Genomic DNA, 27,806 nt, shown 5'->3' with positions numbered 1-27,806 from the left:
TACGTAAGGGGATGACGTTACGAAATTCCATACAGTCGTTTAAATAATCCGCTCGATATCGAGTTTCGAAAACGTATTCATGTAAATTCACGGTTAGTATCGTTCGATCTATTGACTTCTAAAGTAAGCGTTATTCCAAGCAGTTTATTCCTCTTAAGTCTCGCTATACAGGAAGTTTGCTGTTAAAACGCGTTACTCCTCCGTTCAAAGTTTCGCCTATAAATTCGATCATTTACTTTCCACGCGAAACTTCGATCTCGTTGTTTGAACATCGATACCATCTTTCACTCCCGAATTTCCAGGAGATCAGAGGATGCGTCCAAGCAGGATCTCGGTTGGACAAGCAAAATTAACAAGGACGCAGAAATTAGCGACGAATCCACGCAGAACGTGGAACAGCAATCGGTTCACTCGTCACAGGGATGTAACGCCATAAGGGATGTTTGCGGACGATAGTTTGCGGGCATCGTGGCAATTACTGATTATGCGGCCAATCGGCACGAGACAGGGGAATACCGGCTACCGGCAATGCGGAGCCACAGCTTGAGACGAGAGAATGATCGAGCGTGGCTTGCAGTTGCGTCCGTGCAACAAACACGCCGTTGCACCTGCCAACCGTTGCATCTATTGTTATGTCCCTATGTCGACCAATCTCGACGTTGACGCCGCTAATATCGAGCCATTCGCCAAAATTACCGACTCGATCTAATTTTGATGGAGATCGATGACGTGGCCGAATATATCGTTCCCGATCCGATGGAAAAGTTTCCAGCTTCCCACCTGCAACTTAGTATCTTGATATATTTCTAGTTACTATGATTCCTGCGTGCTCCTACTTGTGGATTTTAATTTTTTAAGATGTTGGTATAAATTCTAAGGCAATGAGTCTCTGTCAAGAATCGCATCGCTATATTTAGAATTTGCTCGCTCATTACGGGGCAATCGCGCCCCGGTTAGCTGTGCGAGGCAAACAGTCGCAAGTATCTGCAGAATTAGAAGGGCGGCCTGAACTTGCACCCCAAACAATTATCGTGATTATTATGTTTGCGCGACGAAGCGAAAATTGAACAGCACTCCGACACGACTTAATTGGCTCGACGCGGAACTCGCGTAACAATATTGTAATTGAAACAGTTGGTTGAACGTACTAAATACCTGTTCCCTCCATCTTCCCACGGATTTTCAAAACATTCCTCTTTCATTGAAAAGTCAGGAGAATAGTATTTCTCTTCTTTTATGCTTATTAAAAATGTTCAAGTGGGTACAAATATCTGGTTAATTCGTTGGTCGTTCTGTTTGTTCTTTCGTTCGTCCTGGTTGGAGAACGTTCCAGGGGAACGTTTCGATCCGAAGAAACGTCGTCGACAGAATTTCATTCCCGTTCGACTGGAACGATTATTAATATTTCAGAAGCAGGGCGGGTGGGAATGGTGCGGTGGGTTGGGAGTAAATTCCGGCCAGTTGACCGCGGCTCGTAGACGTCTATAATGACTTTTCTTGGAGACCGATTACTTCGCGGCGTCGCGTCGAGTGGATGGAAGAACTAGAGAGAAGAATCAGCGGTGACTAAAAGAGGCCACAGACCAGGTTGGAACGGGGTTGAGCAGCTAATTGAAAGTCCTGCTGGGGCTTGGGAAAGAGCCGTGGCAAAGAGGCGTCGATGCCGGCACTGTAATTGGCCCGGCTATTATTAACGTCGTGGTGTGCCACTTATTTTAATGGACTGCCGCTTGTAGTCGCGGGGCCCGCAAATCTGAGTCTCTCATCCCCCTTCCGCAATCGCTGCAGCCACTCTATCAAGAGGATTCTGAGTCGATTGTCGCCTCGATACGTTCATTTGCCTAAGTGGTCTTCGGTGTTGCGCCCAGATGCGTATATTTGCCGATATGACAGTGTGTGCGCATTCATGTATATGTATATACATATAACCTTGGATACATGAACTGGGTGATTGTACAAGCTCGATATCGTCGTATTAAATTATAAGGTCGATTAATTTTAATAAAGCTTTGACATGTTCGCGTCTAGACTGAGAACTAGAAACTATCCAACGTAGTCACGCATTTTTAAGAAAACAGAAGCTTTGAAAAACGTATGCACATCCAGCACATGTTCGACACTTCGACAATTCCTAGACAGGTTCGACAAAGTCGAGTGTTCGAATTGTCGAGATGAGTTTCGGATTTGGCAAATATATTTCTCAATGGCAGAGAGGTCAAGGCAATCGGAAGTTTGCTCATTTCACGAAGTAGTCGAAGCTCTTGGTCGTGGCAGGTGTGGCCGAATGCCGATATCCTTCGAACGATTCCACGCGACCGCAAGCGATCTCGCTAAATGTGCACGGAATTCCACTCGGTGGTCGCATTCTGAACGTCCTGCGGGAAAGTCCTTGGCTGCCTTCTGTCACCTAAATCAATTAAATATCTCGCGGTGTTAGGCTTTCTCCACGCTTCGCCGGTCTCCTAGCATAGTTCACGTTTACTCAAAGACGGATGCCACGGCGTACCTTTCCAGCAAAATAAATTGAAATGGACGAAGAGTACGTGTTCCCTACGTCCGCTATAATTGCATCATCAATGGTGTACAGGATATTAATTATTTTCCTATCGGTTTCACCTGTTCGATGATCTGTTTAAATTCCGATGCGTGCAATCATTACTCATCCATTCATTAGGTAGCGTTGATTATTTACGGTGGTATAGAATGAAAACGTTCGAAAATTCCAAGTTGGAAGAAACGCGAATGATCCCTATTTCACGATGCTCGCGGTATGATTAAAATTTATAGACGAATCTTCGATGTCGCGCGAGCTATCGTCCAATTCGTTAATCATTAGTTACGAGTCTGCTTTTTTCTGGCATTCCTTTGTTCCTTTCTTTAACGTTCGACGTTATTAATGATTAATATTCATTTGCGCTCGTTGATTGAGAGATTTTGTTCGATTCGATCAATTCACGGGGTAAATCATTCTATGAAATTTCGACGAACGCATCCCGGCATTGTTCTCCCTGTGGTCTTTCTGCGTTCATTTTGAAAATTTTTCCTCCATCCAACTGGTATGATTTATCGGTTCCACTAATTCCCCGATTACGAGTTAAAGTTCGGCGATGCGCTCCGTGCACTTGCAGGAAAAAGAAGACTGCGAATAATGCGAGGCGCTTTCGAAATGGGGTCGCTCGAACGTTTTGTTCGATACACCGACGAAGCGAACTCATATTGTCTCGTGAACCACCCTCGTACGTTTTATACAAAAACCACGATGAAACCCCGTGCGTTATTATCGTTATCATATACACGCATAAATGACGATGAAGAAACCTTGCTGGAACGTTGGATTATTATCGCAATTGTTCCTCATTGATTCCGAGCGATTAAAAAATCACAATGTTAGATGATTAGAATTAGGTAAATTATCGTTTTCCAGTATATCCCATTTATCGAACTCTGTTAAATTTATATCCAACAGCTCCTGGAATAGAAATAATACAATACCTCTTTCGTGATCGCCCACTGTCACCGAATATAAAATATTCGCCCGAAGTCGCGTGAATGCCGCGATGTAAATTGTTCATAGCATAAAATTCATGACGATGGTAAGTTCACGTGAGAGATAAAATTCGTCATATTTACGCTTCCCTATTTTCTTTTTATATAACCGTGTCAACCCATGAATTACGAAACCACACGAAACTCTTTGTCGCAATAGCAATTAATTTCCCATTTGCTCCTCGAATTTTCCATCGATTTACCATCGCCGGCGCAAGCAGAGCCAAGCTCCTGAATATGCAAAAATGTCCTAACTCGTTCCATCGGACTACCGGGTTGGCCCATTCAAAAATAACAGATGATTCGTAAGCGCGTCATAAATCCAGCAGGGGCTAGCTTCCTAACAAGATATATTACTCGTGGTCGTCGAAATGTCGCGTGAATATGCAAAGCCTCACATTTATTCATTCGACCGGTCACGTGGAGCCACGACGATATCACCCTCACTACGACTGCAAGCAAAAAGCATCGCGACTATGTCCACTGACGATTAAATAGCAGTTTAATCTCTGGCGGCCGCTGATTAAACCTAAATTCTTAACGAAGTAATCTGCGTGTAGACGCGTGAACAGGTCAGCATCGCCCGTGCGGGCATTCGATTTCAGTGGTCCGTGGATTAAACAGCTCGTTTAATCGTCAGATGCGTGTACGCATCTAAAGTCGTGAAACACCCCGTACTATTGCTCATTAAAGGGAACGCCGGTACGATAGTGCCGACGCAGGACATCCAGGGCGGCGCGGTCGACTGTCACTGTACGCACACCTGTCAAGCCAGAGTCAAGTCGTTTGTTACGTTAATTGCTCTCTCGTGTCGCATGCATTACCGCGACGATCTTTCACGGTTTACCCCCTGTTCTTCGCTTCGCTGACCCGTAAACTTGCCGCTCTGCCTAGCAGTGTCCTTTATACGCTGCTTGAATATTTGATTGTGATGATCGACCGTCCGATAATTAACGTCGAGTGCCACGTACACATGCCCGCGTTTTTGTTATCCGGGATCGTTCATGATTAGAATAATTTCGGACCAAAGAAAATAGAGACGAGGATTCTATCGTTTGCTCACGTAGCGGACTCAGAACATTTTGTTCGCGATTTCTCTATGATTTCTTACTTCTAAACTTGCTGATGCAATTACCAGGTATTATTATAGAAGCACAAAACAAAGAATGAAGATTGAGACTAATTAGAAAAAGGAATCTGTGGTTGAATGATAAAATAAGGGTGTCACAATACAAGCGGATTGATGGTAAAGGTTAGCTCGTGAAAATAGAGTGGTTTACTTTCTATCGTCTTCGTTATAAGCTGAAAGTGACAGTCGATTGATCTTCGCGAAAGGAATTAAGAGTAACGTCGTAATTTATTCTCTTCCTCCATAACGTTTACTAATTTTGAACCGGTCCATGCTAATTATTGTATGTTTCGTTGATCTCCATTATGGACGTTCTTTTTTATTTTTCAGTGACTACCTACGACAGAAATCTTGCGAGGTTTTCACGAACACTTGATACACGTCCGATCGTATTTTAATTTAATTCGCCCCTAAAGTAAAACACATTTCACTAAGGGTTTCCATAAATAAAGTAGTCTTTCTAAATGCAAAATTTACGTCGTATAGTATATTTACTTGATACAATCTTGCGTGTCCTTTAAAATTTGCTGCAATTCCTGCAGAGCTTCCATTTGAGCGTACACGTGGCATTTCGATGCCTCTTTGAGTTGATTGGCAATCGAGGTTTCGGCGCTTTTCACTGTTTCGTTCAGCTCGTTCGAGATCTGCTTTCGCCGTTTCACAGCCTCTCTCGTCTCGCTCGCCATGCACTTGACGAAGTCGTTCGTCTCGAGACACTCTTTCAGGATTTGTCTCATCGCACTCCTGAGGGCGTCCATCTCTTGAACTCGATGATCGCAAATCGTCTTCGCGGCGCGGAGTCCCTCCGCGGTCTTCTCGTTGCAGATTTTTATTCTCTCGTCGTAGGTGCTTTTGACAGCCCGAAGACGGTCCATCTTCCCCTTGGCGCACACCTGCAACCATTTTATTATCTCTTTCGCTCGTCGCTCGTGTCATTTAGCTTGACGGGGATCACTAAGGCGCTCGCCAAGTTCTTGTATTATAAATTCCAAGTGGAATCCCATGGAAATGCGGTCTAATGCCGCAGAAGAGTGAGTCACCGGTGAAGGGCATGAAATTTTTGTAGGTTCGCGTCGTGAGATCGCGAGAGAATAATGAACTTTACGTTGCACTGCTGCGCTCATAATTCTTCCCGCTGTTATCGTTACGTTCAGTTGATTATCATGATGCTTGTTGCACGAGCAACTATATGCTACTGTTGCAGCACATGATAAGTCTCGAATGATCTTTCGAGTTTCGACGAAATTTGCACGTGTATGCCGGAGAATGTTTTCTCGAAGAACCACCGAAATTCACATACTTAAAATCGTGATAAAATGACGAATGCAAGGGATTGTCGAGTAATTGTTTTCGCTAATGGGGAATTTTGCGACTATTCTGAATTTTGTTTAGAAACTCTGTCTTACGTACTACGCTTTGTTCTTTGTTCTATTTAAAGTTTTATTAAATTCTACGTGCCGAGGTTTCGTAACACTTTTGTAAAAGAAACATAGAGTTTCTACTATAGACTGGACGCAATTTGAATCAATCCTGTGGAAAGATTCAATATCGAGGTACGGAGAAATCAAGCAAGAGAACTGAAATGCATATTATCTAAAATCGCACTCATATAGAAGCACTAGACTTTATCTTTTCAAAATGACAATTTTCCTAATCACACAGTCGAGGTCCTAATAACTACCTCGGTGGTTTTTCGAACAGTGTTCTCGACTTTTTGCATTTCCTCCATTATGAATTGCTCGTTTCTCTTCACCAGTTCGGACAGTTCCTTGCCGGTTTTCGAAAACAATTCCGTTAATTCTTTCATCTTCTTATCGATATCCATCTTCGTTTGACGAACAACGTAAATAAACGTTTCAGCGAAAGATCTTGCCACATTCCTGCCACTGTTGCCTCGTTTCGAACATACGTTCACCTTCAATGAAAAGAAATTAGGATTATTCTCACTTTCTGTCTTTGTCTCGTTCTTTCGTTTTGCGAATCGTTGCGTAATCTTTTACTTTGACTGCTCTCGCGACTGAGATACAGAATTTTCTATTTTACGACTCATACTCACGATTGCGCCTTGTGTGGTACCGTAGTTGTGATCCGGTCGAAGCAGCTGTTTAAACATTCTACTACGAGTAATATTCCTTTCTCGGTATTACATTGCGAAACGCGAGATTGGCCTTCAATTTGCCCCTTCGTCGATCTTCGTCGGAATTAAATTCGCGATAAAATAATAAAACGAGCTCTTCTAAATTGAACCGCTTCTTTTGGTATTCTTACACCAGCGAAACGTAACTCTTTATATTTGCCGCGAATTTTACGAAATATTTCCCATCTTTTTACTAGAATTATTCATCTCAATTATACTCTATCTGAAGCGAAAATAGGAACGGAACGCTTGAAAATTTCATTAGCAGAAGGATTTCATTAACTGAAATCCATTCGTGGCAAAGCGATATAAAGCTATCGATACAAGGTTCAACTTCAGGCGTTAGTTATTCAGGACGGTAGTGGACATTCTCATTATTTATCGGGGTTGACAGTTATTCGAAAATAGGAGCGTGACCGTAGCGTGAAGAATTATTTATTTCCTGCTACATGTTAGTGCTGGGTTGAAACTCGAAAGCAGCAAGCGTAACTCGACTCGAATTGTGTAATCGTGTAGGATATCTGTAGGTGAAATGCTAGCTAAGATTTCCACAGCACGATATATTAAAGTGACCAAGACATAATCGAGTTTAACAAGATTTCGTGACGAAGGATTATATGTCTTGTAAAAGATTCTGCTCAGCATAAGAGATGTAAAATAGCCGCGTAAGAAATTTCAATTGAAGCGTGGGCATAAAGCGTGCGGTATTTCGCAAAGCCTGAGAACAAGAGATTATCTTTACTATTAAATGTAACATTTAAGGATACGGCATTTCTGCAGAATACAATCTCTTTTCTATCTGGCGATATTTGCGCGTTATTTTATAATAAATACAGAATACGATCCAGAAGTTTAGAGAGACTAACGGATAGTACAATACCTAAGAATATTATTAATTGTTCGTTGATACTTTGTTGATCGATTCCGCCTAATTTTTAAAGGAAGAACATGATACAAATTTCGGACATGCTCTAAGAATTTTTCCTATGAAAGAAATCGAATTACGGAAGAATTTCGTAAAAAGAATTTGAAACGATTTAAAAGCGTTAATAAGAGGAAGGAGCTGTCGTGCTCCCTATCTTCTAAAACATTTAATCCATGTGTATCGTGTTACATTACGAAGCTGAAATTTCACAAGCTAAGCAGAGAAGTATTCGTCGAGATGGGTATTTGTTTTGATAGAAATAGAACCGACATGATCCCGACATATAATCGAATGGATCCCAGGCCTTTAAAACACAGTAAAGCCATCATAATCTTTTTGATAGGTGGACCAGGAGTTGGAAAGAGCACGTTGGGTAAAAAAATTGCTGCGAGGTATGGTTTTGTTCTAGTATTGGTGTCTGCTCTATTACGCGAGGAAGTTGCAAGAGGTACCGAAATGGGGCTTCAATACAAAAGATTCATGGAAAAAGGCACCATTGTACCAGCTCCGTTAATCATTCAGTTGCTGATGCAGAAAATGCTAGCTTACCCAAGCGCGTACGGTTATTTAATCGTTGGTTTCCCTAGAGATAGAAAACAGGTGAACATTAGCAATATACATACTCTACTCTGCTTTGTCATTTGGGATGAGTTTTGAGAAATGAGAACGAAAAGATCCCGTTTTATTTAGTTTCGTTAATTTACAATGAGATAATACACGGCGAGAAGTACTGAGAAAACGATTAATCGATTAACAGGCTATACTGTTCAACACGGAAATAAAACCACCCGTGCTGTTAGTGAATTTATACGCCAGAAGATTAATACTTCAAGATCGAATGGCAAAGCGTTCTGCTGAAATGCTACGATTTGATGACACCGAAGAAGCCGTGTGCAATCGTATGATAAGCTATTTTACAAACGTGAAGAGTGCGATTGCACCTAACAAATCTGTAATGAGGATTATCGACGCGGAAACAAATGAAGAGAAAGTATACGACGAAATGTGTATTGTGATAGAGCAAATCCTATCAAAACATACAGAAAGTTAATACTTACGCTCTAATCGTTGTTATATAACGTATTTACGTTCTGTATATTGTATTTAGTTTAATCGTAGTTACTTTTAAAATATTTTAATGGCAGCTATAAGATATTTCAGCGTTGTTCGTACTTTTGAAATGATAGAATTTGTATAATTTTCGTTCATTCGGCGAAAACAACGAGCTTCCACAGAATTCATACGGGAACGGATCCGGTTGGAAGCGCGTTCGTCTACGGAAGGATATATCTCAAATGTTGAAACGAAATGGGAAAGAAAAAAAGCCAAAACGGCGCTTGGCGCATTTCAAAGTTGCACGATCTCTTCGATTAAAAAGATTTTCAATTTTTCTAGAAGCGTGTGCAGAATAATCGACGTCCTGTCGTGTCCAGGCGTTCTCTCTTTTCGAGTTCCGTATTTTCTGGCTGGTTCGTGACGGAGCCGACGAGGCTAACCGGAAATTACAGTAGGTACCACGGCAAATGGATTTCAAGCATATTTTCCGCGATGCTGCCACTCTTAATACGGTTATCCGGATTATTTCCACTGAAAAAATCTATTTCTTTTTCTCTCTTCCTCCACTTACGCCAACTTTCCAATAACTTTCAATGCGTCGTGCTTTAACATTGCTCGGGGCGATATTTCAGCGCAATGGGATCGCGGAACAGCTGACACTTAAAGGACGAAGCCAATGAACAAACTTTCCTTTCACATTATCGCAAACTTTTCGGTTTTCTCTGGAAACTTCAGACATTTCTCCCCTGACCCCATGTTCAGTCATTGCTTTAATTTTTCCGGATGCGCGAACGGAATATCCATAGCTAGATACTATTCCCACGGCGGCTGTCTACTATCTCAAACGTATCTCTCTATAATTTTTAAGCCATATCGCGGCCGATATTCCACGCCAGTGGAAAACTAAAATTCTTTTAAAATAAAACAATTGATTTAATCGAATTTCTTTTTTTATTTTTCAAGTAATACGGGAGAGTGTATTTTGTTAGGATAAAATCGGGAGATCCGTATTCGACCGCGCTACGATACCGCCGAGTTTTTTATTTTATTTATTTTTTTCCTCTATCCAGGAAAACGAAGCACGTAGAGTTTAGATGCTCAAAGCAGAAAATTTACGCGATTCGTCGAATTGGTCGGAGATCCTTTGTTCGAAATAATTGAGAAACATGCTGCCAGCACGTTCCGACGGTCACGTATGCACGACGACTTTAATATCCCATATTGCGACTAACCGCCATGATACTCCGCTAACTATGTATATCGAAGGAGGCAATAGAAATTCCATTTAAATCTTTTTAAATCATCCTTTTAAAATAAATATTTTAAATCGTGCCTCTTTCTGAATTAATCAAGCTCTTTCTCTTTCTGTTTTTTGCTTCTTTTCCCGGTATTACTTTTATTGTTACGTTTTACGGTTTTATTTCTAACGAAATCTTATTAAGAACAAGATGGGGAGCAAACATATACCACGAAGTAGTAAAACAGTTACTAAAAAGTTTTAATATTTAGAAAAATTGTTTCAGAATCGGATAAAAGAAATTTGTTGTTGAGAGTTTCATTCTGTAGCACAACGATTCGTCGTAGAATCATAGCGAGAACAATTAAAAGGGACAAAGATGCAAAGCATGCGATACCATAGTACTCGTCCGTCGATATCCCTGCCCTAAATTTTCGATTAGCAAAAAACAAAGCAGTTTCACCAGTACCATCACGAAAATCGTTCGATTTCGCCTGCTATTGAACAGTGTGCTCGTACCATGCGAAATGGCCGATGAGAGAACGAAACGAAGCGTTCCGTCGTAGTCTGGAAAACTAAATGTCTTTCTCTCGTTCGCAGTTTCGCAAGGGTTTAATCACGTACTGGCGTGGAAAAATCTAATTGACCCTAGATGCTCGGAACTTCTCAGAAATGACGAAGCGAGTCGTGAAAATAAATTGACTAACACATTAATGCTATATATTATAACTATATTAATACCAAATATTCATGTATTATATGGCGTACAATTATATTATCCATTCGTTTCTCTCGTCTATTGTAATTCAGTTTTTTAAAATTATAACGTACTGCCCGTTTTACTATTTAAACTTTCTTTTGACTGTCACTGAATCTCTGGCGGCAAATAAAATTGTTTAAAGGAAAATCGGCAAAATAAAAGACCGACGGATTAAATATCGAGCGATGACGAGCTGGGTTTTGATTCGTCCCCCGCAGGCATGGTAAAAAGTCAGGTTACCAGTCAACTAGAATCAAAATTAAATTTTTGACTGTCAGATTGTTTTGATGCAGAGGGTACATCAACTGTTTACCAGCCAAATTTCACCGATGTTCTCTCTACAATAACGATAATTTCATAACGCTACCTTTGCTATCCATTTCCTGCAGTTACTATTCCGTTCATTCTTCTTTCACTTTTTCCTGTTCGCTTTCCTTGCATCGGTTTCCCGTGACGACGAACGAAAACAGGGACAAAGAGCAACAGAATCAGCACCGATCTCCGCTTCTGTCCGTTTCCATGGTACTGTGACTGTACGATATCGGATGAACTTGTAAAACTTGCGCAATCAGCCGTGAGATTGCATGTGGCTCTCACCCTTTGCGCCCCTTCGGGGCTCCAACCCCTATCCGCGCTTACGTCTTTACAGCCACGGTGTTTTCTCTGACCGCCTCGGATGGCTGGTGAACCGCAAATGGTACCTTCGACCGCGTTCCTTGAGAACCTCGTCCGCCACTTGCATTATATTCGAATGATGGTAATCGTAACAGCAATCCCGGCCAGTGAGATTGCGCCAATTTTCCAAAATTTTATTGATGTCACGTTGCTGCGAAAATCGTCTGCCTCTTCCTGTTCTTTATCCGCACTCTGCTTATGCTAAGATTTCGCAATTTTATCCGGAGCGTCTTGTATATGGAATATAAATTGTACGATTTTATGGTACTTTTCATGAAACAATATGGGTTGGAAGGACCTCCTAGTTCTATGAATTTCGTAAATTATATTATAGCTTAATATATTGGAACTAGATTTTAGTTAATGCCAGGATAGATAATACCGTCGATTAAATCCATTTATCTGAACATGAATTCCTGTTATATGAATTCCTATTATATGAACATACATTTAAGGAAAATCAGTGAATATCTATTATACGTATGAACTGCTTGCCGATCTACTTACCTTCTACTGACCGATGATATGGAGCTATTGATTATACTTACTGATTATATTGGAGCTTTACTGTATGTGTATAATAATTTATTATTATTCGATCGACTGAATTTTTCCCAATATGGCTTGTATATCAATCAGAGATTTATTTAAACGATCCTTCGTAAGATTTACAAATCCATCAGCGTTGACCTTCCGTTTTTCAATTCTGCTCCTCGAGGTTCTTCCATCGAAGATTTATGTTTCTACGTTTTTCTTATCGGTCGATCAAAATGTCTATACTCGTATTTTGCGTTGGTCGTAACTGCTTACCGATGCGGAGACGAGGAAAGAACGGCTGAAAATTCGAATGCAGGGAGAGAAATAAGAAAAGAGAGATAAGAAAGGCGGATTTCGTTAAACGGGACGTGGGATTCGTTTTAAACACGGAAAGCCATGGTGCACGGTAACGTAAAATGAAGAAAAGACGCGGCAACGGTGGAACATGGAGATAAAGCAAATTTTCCCCGCTTCTCCATAAATTCATGAAGAAATATGCGGGCAACCTGACGCGAGGATTTTGGATTAAGTCTTATTCTTCGATTTCCCTCCATTTCTTTTGTACATATCATATATATATATATATACGTGTGTGTATGTCTCTTTATCTTCTTTTCCTTTTCGTTTCTTTGGAATTTCGTTAAGGTTGTAATTTATACCGTTGCTCTATCGGATGACTTTATTTTTTCATGTCATCGCCTCGGTTTGAACATTCTTCTTACGTTCAGTTTATTTCTTATAGGTTTCACTTTGTCGGTATTTTTCGTCAGTCTTGTGAAGCATGACATACATTATCTTTTCATTTTATCTCGTTCTTTCACCTTCTACTTTCGTTCTTACAGTTGCTACGGATTGAAATCTCCTCTGCTGAGAGCAAGAAATAAAAAAAAATCAAACATAAAGGATGAAATGATGCGGGAATATCTTTTTAATCTACACACGGATGATTTTTGTTACTTTTCACTTAGATACAATTTTCTACATTTTATTATATCTCTAGATTTCGCTACACAGCTTCTACCGTGTGCAATTACTCATAACATTTGCAACTTTTTTTACTGCGTCTCTAGCGTTTACAACATTCTCTACTCTCTTTCTACACATCTCTGCAACACGTTTCAGAGATATTTAACATTTTACAACTTTAGTTTACGCTTTGAAATAAATACGAATGCTAGCAGCTCCTTTGTGTGTCGTTTTAGCCAGCATAAATTTTTCATTCACTTTGTAGTACATTAATATTAATACACCGTTATTATACGGAGAATTATAATTTAAGCAGTAATTTAATAATACGTACGTTTCTAATAAGATTCTATAATTCCTCAAATAACGTACAAGCGACTGTTAAACATCACAATTTCATATAGTTAATCGTGTTGTGTAGCTTTATACTGAAATTGTCAAGTCATTCGAAACCTTTTTTTTGAGTAAAACAGGTCATCTGGCTTTATTAAAAAGTGACATCATTTTATATTCATTTAATACGAATTAAACGACTCCAAGATTATAGATATTAATTATTTCTGTAACTAGACTGTGAATATTTATGTAGATTCTTATGAACACAATTGAATAAATGGAACCCACGCAGAGATCTGTTTCTTCCTACTAAATATTATAACAGGTATACTTGGATATTTTACATATTTTTGTATATGGCGTGCGTTTTATGCATTTCTGTACCTTTAAGTTTCATATAAATGCATAAAAATCCGCAATCTATTCATAATTACTAATAATAGCTTGCAATGATGTAACTGATACTAAATGCATTTCTAATTTGTGAAACTCAAACTCGAAGGTCTTAAAGTTCTAAGTCTGTTTCGAATCTCTCGCGGATTAGATGACCTCGAAAACCATCCACCATACCGGAGTCATAGAACCTTCAAGTCTGGAATCCAGAATTAGTTTGTGGTGGGTTCTGTGTCTCTGAAATTCTGGAATTTGAGATTCTATGGCTTTGGTGTGGCTCGAATTGGATCCCATGGCCCTGCGGTGCGGTGTTGCAATTCGTGGACTTTTGAAAGAGTTGCTCGGGGTGGATGCTGCGCTTCTGAGTTTTGGAGTTTCTATTCTCCCAGTTCGAAATAGTTTAACCAATTTTATAACTTCCTAATATTTTACATCTCTGAATTCCTGAATCGTGAATATTGATATTCCATATTTAACATCTCGTTTTGTTTACAATACGATTTTTCCAAAAATCGCTTATCAAAATTCTTTACATTTCAAACATTAACTGTGCTTACATTTAACATATTCACACAATTTAATGGATATCACAGATCCAATAGATCCAACAGATCTAATCTATCCTAATTAACAGATTCAAAATGTCATGATGTGCAATATCGTTTAGATAATTTCTTAAATTCTATTGAAAAATTCTAATTTTTCCTTTCTTTTCAAATTAAATATGGCTTCTATCACTTCAAACGATTCAGTGTTCAAATCACTTATTTTTTCTAACCTCAAGCCGATTCTTCTCAGTTTTTCAAATCTGAAGTCTATTTCTATCAGACACGCTCACCATTTGATCTCACGAGTCTGCCATAGTTTCCAGTGAATTTCCTGACACCAGTGTTTTCTGTATCAGCTTTGGAGTGTCCGTAATCATCACTATCGTGTCATGCGAGTTCAGTGTTATCTCTGGTAGCTCCTCTATGCAACTCTTATCGAATTCAACGTTACCTTCAGCTGGACCTTCTTACTTCTAGTGATCTCTGCTGAAAGCTACTAGCATAGTACCTTCTCTATCATATCTTACGTATTCCCTCTTGTTTGTGTTTGATCCCACGGGTCGAAGAATGTGTCTAGGAAAACTCGTATTCAATGTCATTTATATTTATGCCTTTTATATGCCAACTTCAATCTGGAATATTGTATACGAACAATATTGCACATGTATATATGTACAATGGCTACAAAAAAAATCGGCACATGCCTTTAATTTCCAATGAATCAAAAATGCATCAAAGTTTTGTAGTTGCATGGAAATACTATAAGCATTTAAATGATACCAAATTTCATATACTTGAACCTAATCAATTAGTATCTACGTAAATACCATAAAAGATACAATGGTGTGTCAATACTTGTTACTTCTCGTATATAAACCATCAAACACAAAAAACCTTTAGAATCCTAAATAAATTGTTTAGTTTCTATAAGAACGCAACTTCGATTTCTTCTTTTTATATTTTGAATCGAGGAAGAGCTAGCGCAAACACGATCGACATTCCATCCATATGTAGACAAATATGCATGAAAAGTAAAAAAAGATGCTTCTGCTTCGCGTATCGAAGTTTTCGTGATCTTTTTCTTCAGGCTTCGCATTCTTTTCCCCTCGCGACATCAAGCTTGTTCGCGAATTCCTCGGAAGTCTAGCCTCGATTCCACGTACTCTGCGCTCTTTCTTTTGCGTTTCTCATCGAGAAACCAGTCGTTGCAGACGCCAAAAATGCATGCTCCGCATTACAAGCAGTAATATTTTATAGTTTTCAGTCCCTGTGCGGCCTGAAACATGCCTTCTATAAAGCACGTTTTACGATTCGCAATTCCGAACTTTTGGCAAAACAGTAAAGTTCTGATTCTCCATTTGCAACGTTTGTGACCGCTGGAGTCATCGCGTTCGTTCGCATAGTTTTTACACCGATCTGTAATAGGAGATAATAGTTAGTCGACTTTTATCGCACCAGCCAAATTCCAGATGCGCGAGAACAATTTTCACAATGGCTACGAATCGTCGAAAGGTTTTTCGTCGCGTGCTTAAACATTTTTCTCTCTTTGCTGTTCTAACGTGGCTCGTAACTTGCCATTTTAATATCCATATTACGTCATTTTGCTATTTTATCGAGATTTAAGAGCCACAGTAAACTTTACGCTTTTCTTGGCTAACCGAGATATATATTCATTGCCTGATACCTTTACCTTTGTTTCATTGGATTATTTCTTCGCGATGTTGTAAAGCGTTTCACGTTCTTGTAGTCGTCTTAGTTCCGTCGTTAATATTTTCCATCGATTATCATCCGACAATTTCACAATACGTATGTTCGATGAATGTTCATGAGAATCGTTCCGCATTGGGATTCCCATCAATGGGTATTTCAGAAAGCAATTTTCGAAAAATGTCATATACTCGCCGATTCGGAATGACCGGTCGTTGCCAGTAATATCCTGATTCTCTATAATCGAGCTCATTGATCCGTTCGAGTTTTCATCCTGATAGAACGGGATTTATGTTTTTTCGTTTCCGCGATCATGCACGTGTATTTTCGTAATATAATTGAATTGACGCGATGTTTGGGTAACATGTTTTGTTAATCATCGAGCGGATTACGTATTGACTGTGTTATCTATTTAGGATGTTACTGCAATTTCATCATGTAGTATAACGATTATTTAATTTAAATGTGCCCATCATTCGTGGTTCGCGCCATTGTTCGCGCGATTACATTATCCTACTAACTTTGAATGAATCACCGTGTGTCCAATAAAGCTAGATGTGTATAATTTCATCATATTAGTATTTAATGTTTTATAATTTTTTTAGATAAGTTTTTGATATTTATCGTACATTCAGGACAGAAGGAAGCCTCTTTATTTCATTTGACGACCAATGACAAAATTGCAAAGTAATTCAATAGGACACATTCATTTCATTTATATTATTTTACAGCAGAATTTTACATTTTGCGATTGAAATATTTTTAACCGAAATTGCAAAATTTGTGCAGAATTATATTATTTGGCAATTTCAATTTTTACCTTATGAATTTCCTTTGAATAGCATTTAATGCAGTGTAATGCAGGTGCTTTACTTTGTTCCTTGTGATACCTACGAATATTTGTAATTTATTGAAACTTCTATCTCCATATTCATAGCAAAATCCCTGTATGCTTTATAGTCGAAAGTTGCAGTTCTTGTGTATCGTGTAAAATATTATTGAAGAGCACCATTTAATTAAACGTCAGCGTTTAATTCGTATTTATAAGTGTAACGGCGTATCTACCGACGCTAATTACTTAATCCGCGCGCGGTTTATTTCTCTGTCGAATAAATTTTTGTTAGCAATTTTGCCTTCGCTCGTTTCATAAGTAGCTAAGCATCTGATGTTTAATTTACTTTTATGATGACAAAACGCAGAACTGCGGTTTGTGAGGACTAACGAGATATTGATTGTAACGGTGCTGATTCACCAGCTGATTTTGCTTTCTTTCGATAGAAAAATTTTCAAGTTTTCGGCACCTATGGTCAAACCTGCTGGTCTGAATTTAATCCGGATGATATCGGTCACGCCTGTCATAAAATCGATCGACGGACAATAGACTACACAAAGGAAAGTTCGATCCGTAAAAGAGTAACCTCCGAAAGTTCTGCATGCATGAACCCAGAGACAAAAGAGTATTTTATGGACACCGGCGTAGAAAATAAAATCATATCGCTCGAGAATTTTCGAATTGTAAGGATTATAAATTTTAATCGCCGCAAGTACAGTATGGTCGAAATGATAATTCGGCCCGTAAATTGTAATGTATTGCTGCATTAAATTTCCATAAATTCTCTGGAACGTTTCAATTTGTTTATACATTCTAACGGAACTCCGATGTCGTTAAACCGACGCGCGAAATGGACGTTGACCCGCATTCGAGAGACCAGACAGTCCCGTTTAACTTGCGTATTGGTAATATCGATTTGATATTCCCATTCAAGTGTTGGCGCGCATTTTATTGCGTTGTAAATGAAGTATATATTTGTGTGATCCCGTTTCAACGCGATCCTTAATGCGAATTTGCTTTGCTTAACGTTTCAAGATCAAAGCGGGATCCCTGTAAAGTCCATTGCAAGCAGTAAACTAAATTTTCGTTAATTACCGGAGGAGCATCGGTTCGCTCGCTCGTGTACGACGGAAAAAATTTAAAAGACAATTAAGCACGTCGGAATTGGTTTGGATAGATGTGTGAACTGGGATTTAGGTTTGCGATCAGTGCAACGTTTAAATGTAAAGAAAGTTTGCGCCGACCGGTCTGAAGTAAGGTCCATGAATCTATCAGCTTCCCTCTGCCAAAGGATAAATTCCGAACGCCGATAACGCTTCTATCTTCCCTTCCATTCGTTTGCTTGCCTCTCCGTTTTTTCTTATCTACCTATCCATCTTCTAACTATTTCTTCGCTTTGCCTCCGCCTATTTTTGCCGCTCGACCGCGCCCCCCTTTCCCTCGATTTTAAGAGTGTAATTCCTTCTCGTTCGCCTATTTTTCCATCATCGCCCTGCGCAAGTCTGCGATCGCGATCGGCCCTTATTCTTAAAACGTGATCTATCGTTGAATCTCGCATCGGGCGACACCGGTTCCACCGGTTAATTTTGTGTATGCAGACTTCGCTGAGCTGCAAAGTAGGTCATCGAAATGCACCGGCACGAAATTACTCTTGATCTGAATTCTTTCGTTTCTGTCTCGGCAATCATCGGATATTCCGGGAAATTTATGCGGCATCCGCCTAACTCTTCCATGTGAAAAGAAGTTTCGGAAGCTTATGAAGTTGACGGACGAGAATGATATTTATATTTATTTCTTGTATTAAGCGAATCTATTTCGTCATAATAATACTTATCCCATAAGGATTTTTGTTGGATTACCTTCGGAAGTGTGGAAAAGTAGAGATACGAAACAGGTTCAACATCAAACAAGATTACGATTAGAAACAGATACGTATTAAGATAACTTCTTTTATGACCATAAGTACATAAAAGGTACGGTACGTTTGGAGGAGATTTAATATAAGCTTGTATGATATACATTTAGGAGCCATTGGTCTCCCATCATCTAATTTTTATCGTTGTAGGAGCAAATAGTTCGAAGTTAACGCACGACAGTTAGGATAAAGAACGATAGGACCGTTGAATCGTGGTAGCGAGGAGATCTAAATCATTTCGCGAGACCATCTTGCATCGTCGTATTTTCTTTCCACTCAGGCATCCGCGAACATTTTCTCGTTCTGAGCGGGAGTGAATTGTCGAGAGGGGTTTAAGGTCGTCCATATATAACCCGGCTATCGATAGCGTTCGCTCTTGGAGAATCTTACATTAATAATACGAATCGTTTTCAGAAAATTTGGTTCTATTCGCCGTCTCAAACGTGTTATTTTTCATCTATTTTTCTATTCTCATATTGTCTTGCCAAAGTTCTTTTTCCTCTCGTTGAGCGAAGATGTCGTCGCAAATTATTTGCATTTTGTTTGTTCGACCTATCGCGGGGAGACGTAGTCGCGAGGAGAGACGTCAACGGGAGTCGTAAATTCCCGTTACGATTATAACAATCGACACTACGAAATGATCGATCCCTTGATTTCCGTTGAGATAATAGGGGTGATTGGGTTTGTATAACACTGTGATTCACAGAATTATAAATAATATATTTCCAACACTTAGATTACACTGTTGAGCATAGATAAATAGATAATCACTTGTCGCACGAAGATAAGATAGATATGTACGTTAGAGCAGGACTCTTATAATTGGATTTAATGTATTAGTGGACGTAGCACTATAAGATATTTAGGAGAGGAAATGTATGCTCGACAATACCGAGACCGACTCTCGCGTTATGCTTAGACTGCCCCGATAGGCATTAGCGTTAGACTTAGTAGTTGACTTTTCTAACGATGTAGAAGAAGTCAAGTTGAGTGACGATGCTGTGTCGGAGGAAAACTAGTGATGGGTGTGTCTAGCGCTCGGGACCATCGGATTTGTTCATGCCATTTTAGGTCAGGAAGTGAGGGCAGTATACATTGCCTCGGATTGGACAAACGAAGGCTGGTGGACTGGGAAGGGTCTTAACCGCCCTCGATAGAAAGTTGCTAGTAGGAAGCATCGTACGTGAGAAAAACTAACTTTCCCGTGTCAAGCCGTAGTAAACAATAGTCTTTAGAAACTTAATTAAAAAAAGACATTTGTTGGGTCTGAAGGACCTTAGCAGGCAAGTTACTCGGGTTTATGGCGGGTGCTTAAGGCTATTGAGGGTACGCCGTACGGAAGAGCGGACATCTGGTGTCCGTCTGGCCCGCGGTGTGTGACCTGGGCCAGGCAGAGTCGCCCGACGTAACACATTTATTCCGTCTACGTTCAGCGACAAAGATCGCGTGAAATCGATTTTTTATTTAAATACACCGCCGGTACGCAAAGTGCGGAGTTTTCAGTTTTTCCGTGCAAATTCATTAATTTCAATCGCGTTGATTGGCGACGCGGAATGCCGATGAGGTGACCGTTTGAAAAATTCTTGTCCCCACTAGGGAGAAATTGTGAATAAATTAAGCGTGAACATGTAGCATGTAAATGAAGCATGTAAACAAACATTTAATATCGTAATGTAATCTGTCATTAGGTGGATTTCTAATCGTTTTTATCGATGTTCGTTAAATAATGGGACTCGACTCAGTATCTTTTGGCCGATGAAAGATTCACTTTTCGGGGGAAGAAAATCGTAAACTCAATCCTTTTACTATTTCTCTGTAGACAGAATTATCAATAGGTACAGTAGATACGCGTATCTGTTGTTTCCTTTTGCCTTTTTTTCTCCTACTTTATTTCACAGCCCTGCGGCTGTGGCCTTTAAATTCACAAAACTTTCTTAATTTTAAAGGTACGAGCTCGAACAATGAAACTCGAAAAGGCCCAAAACGATCGCGAAATTATTTTTTCCTCCGGTTCGGTTTTAATTGACTCTTTTATTCCATCGCTGCATCGATTCGAATTTTCTCAACAACCTCCCAGAGAAATTTATCCCATGAATCTGGATCGCTCTGATCAATCGGTCGCGATATAAAAAGCCTTTCAACGCGCTTCGATGCTCGTGTAAAATCTATTGACTAGGAGAAATCGACCGAACTTCCGACATTTGAGCTAATTTGAGCGAGTACATCGAAGCTCTTAGAACATACTGAACTCTAGTGGAGCGCGTGCAAGTTTTAGCTACTTGCCAGACGTGTTCGTGACGTAACAGAAATTAGACATCAGGAGTAGTTCAGATACTGCTTGATTTTTATAAAAGTTTTCAGCTATATTGCAGATTTATAACGTATAAGTTTAAGATGTTCTGATTTCATATATTTTCTTATAGATTTATTTATGTAAAATCAACAATATTTTATATTATAATAAATATTTTATACTCATATTTTTACAAATTATCGCTAAATTGTTTCAAATAACGTTTGCTTATATCTTTTGTATTTAAGTTATCCCATAACTCCGTCGGCTCTGCTTTCTTTCTTTCCTCCGTTGTTCCTTCCATGTTCGATGGTTTCTCTTCTTCTAAATCAACGCTTACGAAAGTTTTAAACGAGAAGCCAGCAGAATCGGTGCTCTTATTATTACCATAAAAGCGGAAACCGCCATATTTCATCGAGCCGATTTGCGAAACAGGAGTAATCGAGTTCTTTCGTTGAGTATGACGTCTCGTAACAATGCCCCTGGCCCCTTACTGCATCGAGGTAATTCCACGTCTTATCGCGTGCCACTTTCTCCCTCTCCAAAAGAAAAATATCCCTTTGTATCAGCTACCGGTGGGAACTTTCTCGTTCTTTGTTTCTTAAACGATTGTGTTGTTTGTGCCTCTAGTTCTCCACGACGAGCATCCTAAGTTACCGTGCTCACTATCGTGCCACGCTTCCATCGATACTTTCCCATTTACCGTGGACAATAGTTGTTTCTATACGTACGACACATGGTGACCAATTGTCGTTATATCTGAACCACAAGGAATTTTAATATTTTATGTTGACATTCACAGTTTACGATAGTAGAAATATCGAAAAGATAACGTTTAAAGGCGATACAAAATTATTATTTTATCCGGATTATTAAGAACTGATTAAATCTTTAAATCGACTTGTAGTTACAATTCAAGATCTGCAATAGTAGAAAAATTGAAATCTTTCTCAGAAATATGTACATCTGATACAGAATAGGGGTTAGACATCGAATTTTCAGAAATACTTTTGCTAAAATGTCTAAGCTGTTATCAAATTTCATCTTTCAATCTTTTTACTCTTTTGGAAATATCTATTTACCTAAATATCGCAAAATCGAATACGAGTAGAATGGTGGTTCCTGGTTAACGAAAACGAATTGAACAACACGGGAAGGAAGAACGCGTTTCCTTTAACGGGGACCGTACATACGCATTAGTTTGCTATTTTACATTGTTCAGAAGAGAACCGTCGCGTCGGCGCAAGTATGTCAGCCGGTGTTTCATAGGAGGAACAATGGTCGCGGCAGGCGCAGTGTAAAGTGACGATACAACAGCTCGCGTGGAACAAAAGCGATGCGGGCATACTTGTTTAAAACGCTTATGTCGATGTCTCAATTGTATCGTTCTGCCTCCTCCTATCACTCCTCTTTACTCTTCTCTCTGTCTTTTACCATTCTGTACTGCATTTTCCACTGGCCCCTTGCAAAATTGATATTTGCATTCTCCCCACGACTACACCGAGATTACTCGTTTCTGTTCCAATTTCTAGCATCGCGTAAACTATTCGAACAGATAAACCGTGCATCCTCGACCGTGTCACGGAAATGCATGACCGAGAGAGGTGTTTCAATTCAATCCAAACACATTTTCATGCATACACGTGTTATTGAAAAAGTTTCACCCCTCGATTTAGTCGTTGTCGATTGTTCCACTGTCATCAAAAAGTTTTTGGAAGATAAAGTTATAATAGGGGGTGGGAATAATTTCCGAATAATTTATTTTTGGTACTTCTCGTGAATATTTTTCTAAGCTCAAATATAAAGGAATGTTTTGCAGCGTTATTAGAGTATTGAAGGATTATGAATTATTTTGAAATGGTATTTCTGAATCATTAAATAGAAGTATTCAAATTTCTAAAAGTAATGGAAATACAGGAGGAAAAGCTGATGAAAGTTTACTCGTTACGTTTTCAACGCGTGAACTAGTTACTGGCAGCATTTTTCGGCGAAAAAATATGAGATTTTGTCATCGTGAGAAGTGGGCCGATTTTATTTCTTTGAACGAATCGTCGCGAGGTCGAGGCACTGATCACGAAATGAATAGTGTTGGATAATGGACTTTCAAAGCACGCGCGAAACCAAAAACAGGCGAAACACGTTTGTTAGGATAATTGTAAAAGGTTTTTATATTCCATAGAAACTGTTTAATTGTCGTTTGATTGTTTTTTTACCGATAAATGCAACCGTCCAATCATTTTTTCTTTCCATTCTGATTCTTCTTCTTTCTTTTTTTTTGTAAGAAACTAAAGGATTACAAATGTTCTTAATCCCCAAAATTGGAAAAGGAAATGGAGAACGTCTAAGGAATTCTTTAGGAGGGAAATAGAAAAAAGCTTTCACGCAATCATAAGAAGGATGTTTGAACCGCAAATTTGGCTGGTTTCTTTTCAACAAAAAATCCCAGGATACTTCGCTCTAACGCAATCTCTACATCTTTTAGATGTACCTGTTTAACGCTAAAACTACTGACTAGTGGTAGCTAAATTTACTACATACGAGTGATTATCCACAATTAAAATATACTGAAAATGAATAAAGAAATACAATAATGTTTTATTCTCGAAAAACGTAGATATTCATTTCCCCAAAAGTATTGATGCATTTTTAGTAATTGTAAAAACAAGGTACTAAAACCTAAAACTTATAACCTTCATAAATTTGATAATTCAGTGTTTTTTAACATTCTTTTCAAATTATGATCAATGAATTGATCTAAAGAAGTCCAATCTGAATTCCAGTAATTAAGATCGTTTTTGGCTACTGAACGCAGACAAATCAACAGTCTTTATCTCATGGACACAGACATTTCGCAGCTTGCAATTAGCGAATTCTTTAGTTAATTACCTTATTGAGAAAAGTGGTAAAAGATCGTTGACATAGAAAATAATCTGAAGTATCAAACCATTTTGCGAATTAATCTACGAGACAGAAAATGATGTGTGATAAGTGTATCTCGTACCTCAATGTCATAACGATTCACACATATCATAAAGTAGAATCTTCGTTCTCGAGTCGACTTTTATCATCCTGTTGGATCGAGAACGCGTACCACCGAGTTTCTTTTCCATGAGTGAGACTGGAATTAGGATTCCTCTGGTCTAATGGCACGTGAAGCGAGAAATGCTTGCGTGCCAGATACATTTTCCTTTTGGTAATTATATCGATCAATTTAAGACGTCGGTGCCCGGAAGCAACGCAAGAGGAAGAATGTTAGGTTTAGATCGAGGTATTTAGAAACGTTAATTCCTTTCAAACTGGAATAACGACCATTAGCTAATGTCAAGTCTTAGGAAGAAGTGTTTGTTAGCGACTTAAATGGTTTGGTTAATTGGAGTACTTTGTATTAAATGAAAAGTTTGAATTGAAAGTTCTAGCTTGAACAACCATTGTTCTTTCCCTCTCTAAGTCGATAATTTTCAAACTCTTAACAAAAGAAGAATTGTACGCTGGTTTGAAAAGAAATAGTTGAGCTATCGAATTTCGTATGCGTTCTTGTGTAAGTCTGTTGCATGGTGCATGCAAGTTTGCGATGCAGAGCCATAGCACGCGCTCTTAAGTTCGGCAACTAGTTCACAATCCCATAATCCCTGTTCGGGGCTTAGCATTCTCGTGGTGACGTGCCAATCGCTATTGAAAAGCAGGACAGAAACTCGGGTTCTATGTGTCCTAATTAGAACTTAGAGTTTTCCTGTCTATGAGCAACTAAATTAAAGTGTGAATACTCTCATATGTCGAATAACTACTATTGTGTTCTCACGAGCTCAAATTGAATTTCACGCAATCATTCGGTATATGGCAAAATAATATTCTCTCTATCGTTTCCATTTCTGTATTCTACGTTGCCTTCATATTTAGGCCGTGTTTGTAAAGATGAATAAAATCTTCGTTGATTCATATGTCGAAATTTTGTCTCCACGGCTTGCTCTTTGAAAACCAACCTTTCAACGACACGTGAAGAAACCTCCTAATCTCCTGAAGTTACACATTGAAAAGTGATATTTTTCGGTAACTATAATTAGTCTTTTGATGGCAGTTAGAACTAGAGAGAAAAAGAGAGATTGGCTAAATAATTTGGTCAGAGGAATCCCCATTTGTTGACATTCTTATGACGTCAAAGAGTGAATTCATCTAGATTTTTACTTTTCATGATATAGTATAAATTCATATTGGAAACCATAAATTCGAGTAGTTGCATCGATATCAATTTGTCTATATCAGCTATTTATATACACACTTTATATACTTGTGTATCTCTTTCCGTCGTTTCTTTTTTAATATTTTTAACATATTTTTAATATATTTATAACTTGTTTTCTTTATGTTTCAGGTAAGCGACTTCTCAGCTTTCTTCTCATGAACATTTTTCAAATTACGCACGTAAGTTTAAAACTGCTTGTACTTATATCTACGAATCGGTAGCTCTTTACAACTTGAATAATTCCAATTAAACATTATAAAATCAGCAAAATTCATAAAAGGTCGCGTTAAACGCTATCATTTCTCTTAAGCATTAAACTTCTCGTTATTTATTCGCAATCCTAGGCTGACAGCTTCCGTGCATAAATGATTAAATGAGAAATGAGGTAGCCATCACGATATAATAAGGTCCTTAATTAATCAAGTAGTGACACTGATTGATGCAGTGACTAACTTAATACTTATACTTCGTAGAGCCTTAACCAATTTTTCGTGTTCTAACTTTATCAACTATTTTGTCAATCCGCGAATTGACACATATCAATGTGTTAGAAAAAACAAAAAAAATGAAACAAAAAGACAAAGGACAGTACAAGATTCAAAAATACTAAGGAGATGAATTATGCAATGTTTGCTTATTTGCATAGATAAATATCTATCGATTCGTCTGTTTAAATATCTCATTGTTAAGCAAGTGAACTTTGACTCTTGGTCGGTTCCATAACCTTTCTACATTGTGGAGACTATGATGCATACGATGATAATTTACGTTAGTGTTGGTGCATCTGTAATTTCATTCCATTGTTACCATTTTGAAACTTTTGAGTATGCTAATCGCCGATTGCACATATCATTTGAATAATATGGTTTACTACGTTCGTTTGAATTCTGATACGCATATATTTATACTAACCTTGTAATATTTCAGTTCATTGAACTCTACGATGTAGTTTCTCTTATGTTTTATTAATAAGTATCTACAAATATCATTTTTATATAAATATCGTCATAATTGGTAAATTAAATTACAGTCAGTTCAATCGAAACGATTAAATAATTCATTGAAGTAATATTTATATCGGTAGTTTTCGTTAAAAGCATCTTCTTTCATTGATTAGGGTATATTTTGTAATTTTGTGATTAAAGGTGCATTCACGATCATAATAAAAACGTATTATATCAAATACACAATTTTTCATGATTTCAATATGATTTCATATTTCAACGTTCCTTTGAAGCAGATTTCGTATATTTTCTTTGATAGAAGTTGTAGAAAAGAATGAAATTTATGATTAAATTGGTCGCCGAGATAGTGCCTGGTAGTTTTGTTACAGGACAAGACGGAAGAAGCGATTGCACATTTTGTATCAGTAAAATTATAAGTTGTGCCTGATGTAACGAGAAAAATAGTATATTCAAATTGACTAAATAAGTTATGATTAAACTTAAAATTTAATTTGCACTTACCATTTGCACGATGGTCAATATTGGTTTATACGTAGCTAATACTCTCCGAAACTTTGAACCAAACGTGCTAAGGAAGTAATAGGTATACATGATCACGTGTACGCCACAGTTTACGAGTGGAGTGAACGAAGACATCGCCACCGGCACATATTTTGTCGTAAGCCAACATAATAAGATCGTAGTTACATGATGGTATAGATGCAAAAATGAAACTTGTTCCTTCTTCTTTCTAAGAACGAAGACGAACGTTTCCACGAAATGGATCAATTTCAACATTGTTACTAACCACATTATGTAAGTTAACTATAATAACAAAATTATTAATGAATAAAGTTCTTTGATAAATAGATTAAGATTGATAAACAAAATTGTACATATTAATTGGTTCGTAATAATTGTGATGATTAACGCACCTTGAGAGGCCCAGGTTTATACGAAAAATCTGGTATTTCACAGTACATGGTTATTTCAGTGAACCAGCCTACAGTGATGAATTGCTGCACCACATACGTGTTAGCGATAATTTGAAAGACATTGTAGTATTTCATGAAGGTTTTCAAGTCGTAGGGTTTTCTATCTTTCATGAATTCGGGACCATATTTGAGAACAAAGTATAAGTACAACGATACGATGGAAGGTATAATAACAGGCGATCCGATAAATGGTAAACCATTTGTCCTTGGATCTAAAAATTAGCAAGCAGGATTATGAGTATTCCTTGTACGAATTTGTCTTGGAAATGCTGAGTTTTCGGTACTCACCAGCATTCTGATTCCAATAAAAGTCGTAAAGCTCTACGAATCCCATGCTTGATATTTTCTCCGTTTCTGTCATTTGCGATCCACGATCCATTCTTGGCTTTTTACTAGAATATTTTGCTCATACCGATCATTGCAGCTTTATGTCTATGACCGTAATGAAACTCCTTACGTCAATTGATGTATAATAGTAACTATTCGACGTTCGCCGTGAACAGGAGGTATTTATACATGTGAACAATGGGTGCACTCTTGTGTCACACAAATACATTTGTATACGCATATGTAAGTACATTTATATCTACATACATCAAAATATACATGCGCATTAATTTAATTAAATACGAATG

General features: G+C 38.4%; 2 protein-coding genes across 8 annotated transcripts in view; one reads left to right on the top strand and one right to left on the bottom strand.

Annotated features, from left to right (window-relative positions):
- Nucleotides 1-27,806, top strand: part of dlg1 (MAGUK family member discs large 1) — a 530,145-nt gene that overhangs the window by 113,256 nt on the left and 389,083 nt on the right. The gene's annotated exons all lie outside the window — the stretch shown is intronic.
- LOC117159228 (very long chain fatty acid elongase 1) lies at nt 26,453-27,550 on the bottom strand. The gene is made up of 4 exons (XM_033338886.2): nt 27,460-27,550; nt 27,112-27,383; nt 26,699-27,001; nt 26,453-26,620 (listed from the first exon to the last, which is right to left on the bottom strand). The coding sequence occupies exons 1-4, from the start codon at nt 27,548-27,550 to the stop codon at nt 26,453-26,455; spliced, it is 834 nt and encodes a 277-aa protein (XP_033194777.1).

This window comes from Bombus vancouverensis, chromosome 10 (genome assembly GCF_051014615.1).
Source record: "Bombus vancouverensis nearcticus chromosome 10, iyBomVanc1_principal, whole genome shotgun sequence".
In the NCBI taxonomy this organism is placed as follows: domain Eukaryota; kingdom Metazoa; phylum Arthropoda; class Insecta; order Hymenoptera; family Apidae; genus Bombus; species Bombus vancouverensis.
This window is presented reverse-complemented; position numbering and strand designations above follow the sequence as displayed.

Excerpts from the sequence above, each read along its gene's own strand:
- LOC117159228 (XM_033338886.2), bottom strand. The coding sequence starts at position 27,550 with ATGGATCGTGGATCGCAAATGACAGAAACGGAGAAAATATCAAGCATG. Across the intron at positions 27,384-27,459 it reads TTATTGGAATCAGAATGCTG|ATCCAAGGACAAATGGTTTA; the intron begins GTGAGTACCGAA and ends GCTAATTTTTAG. Across the intron at positions 26,621-26,698 it reads TATTGACCATCGTGCAAATG|GCACAACTTATAATTTTACT; the intron begins GTAAGTGCAAAT and ends TCGTTACATCAG.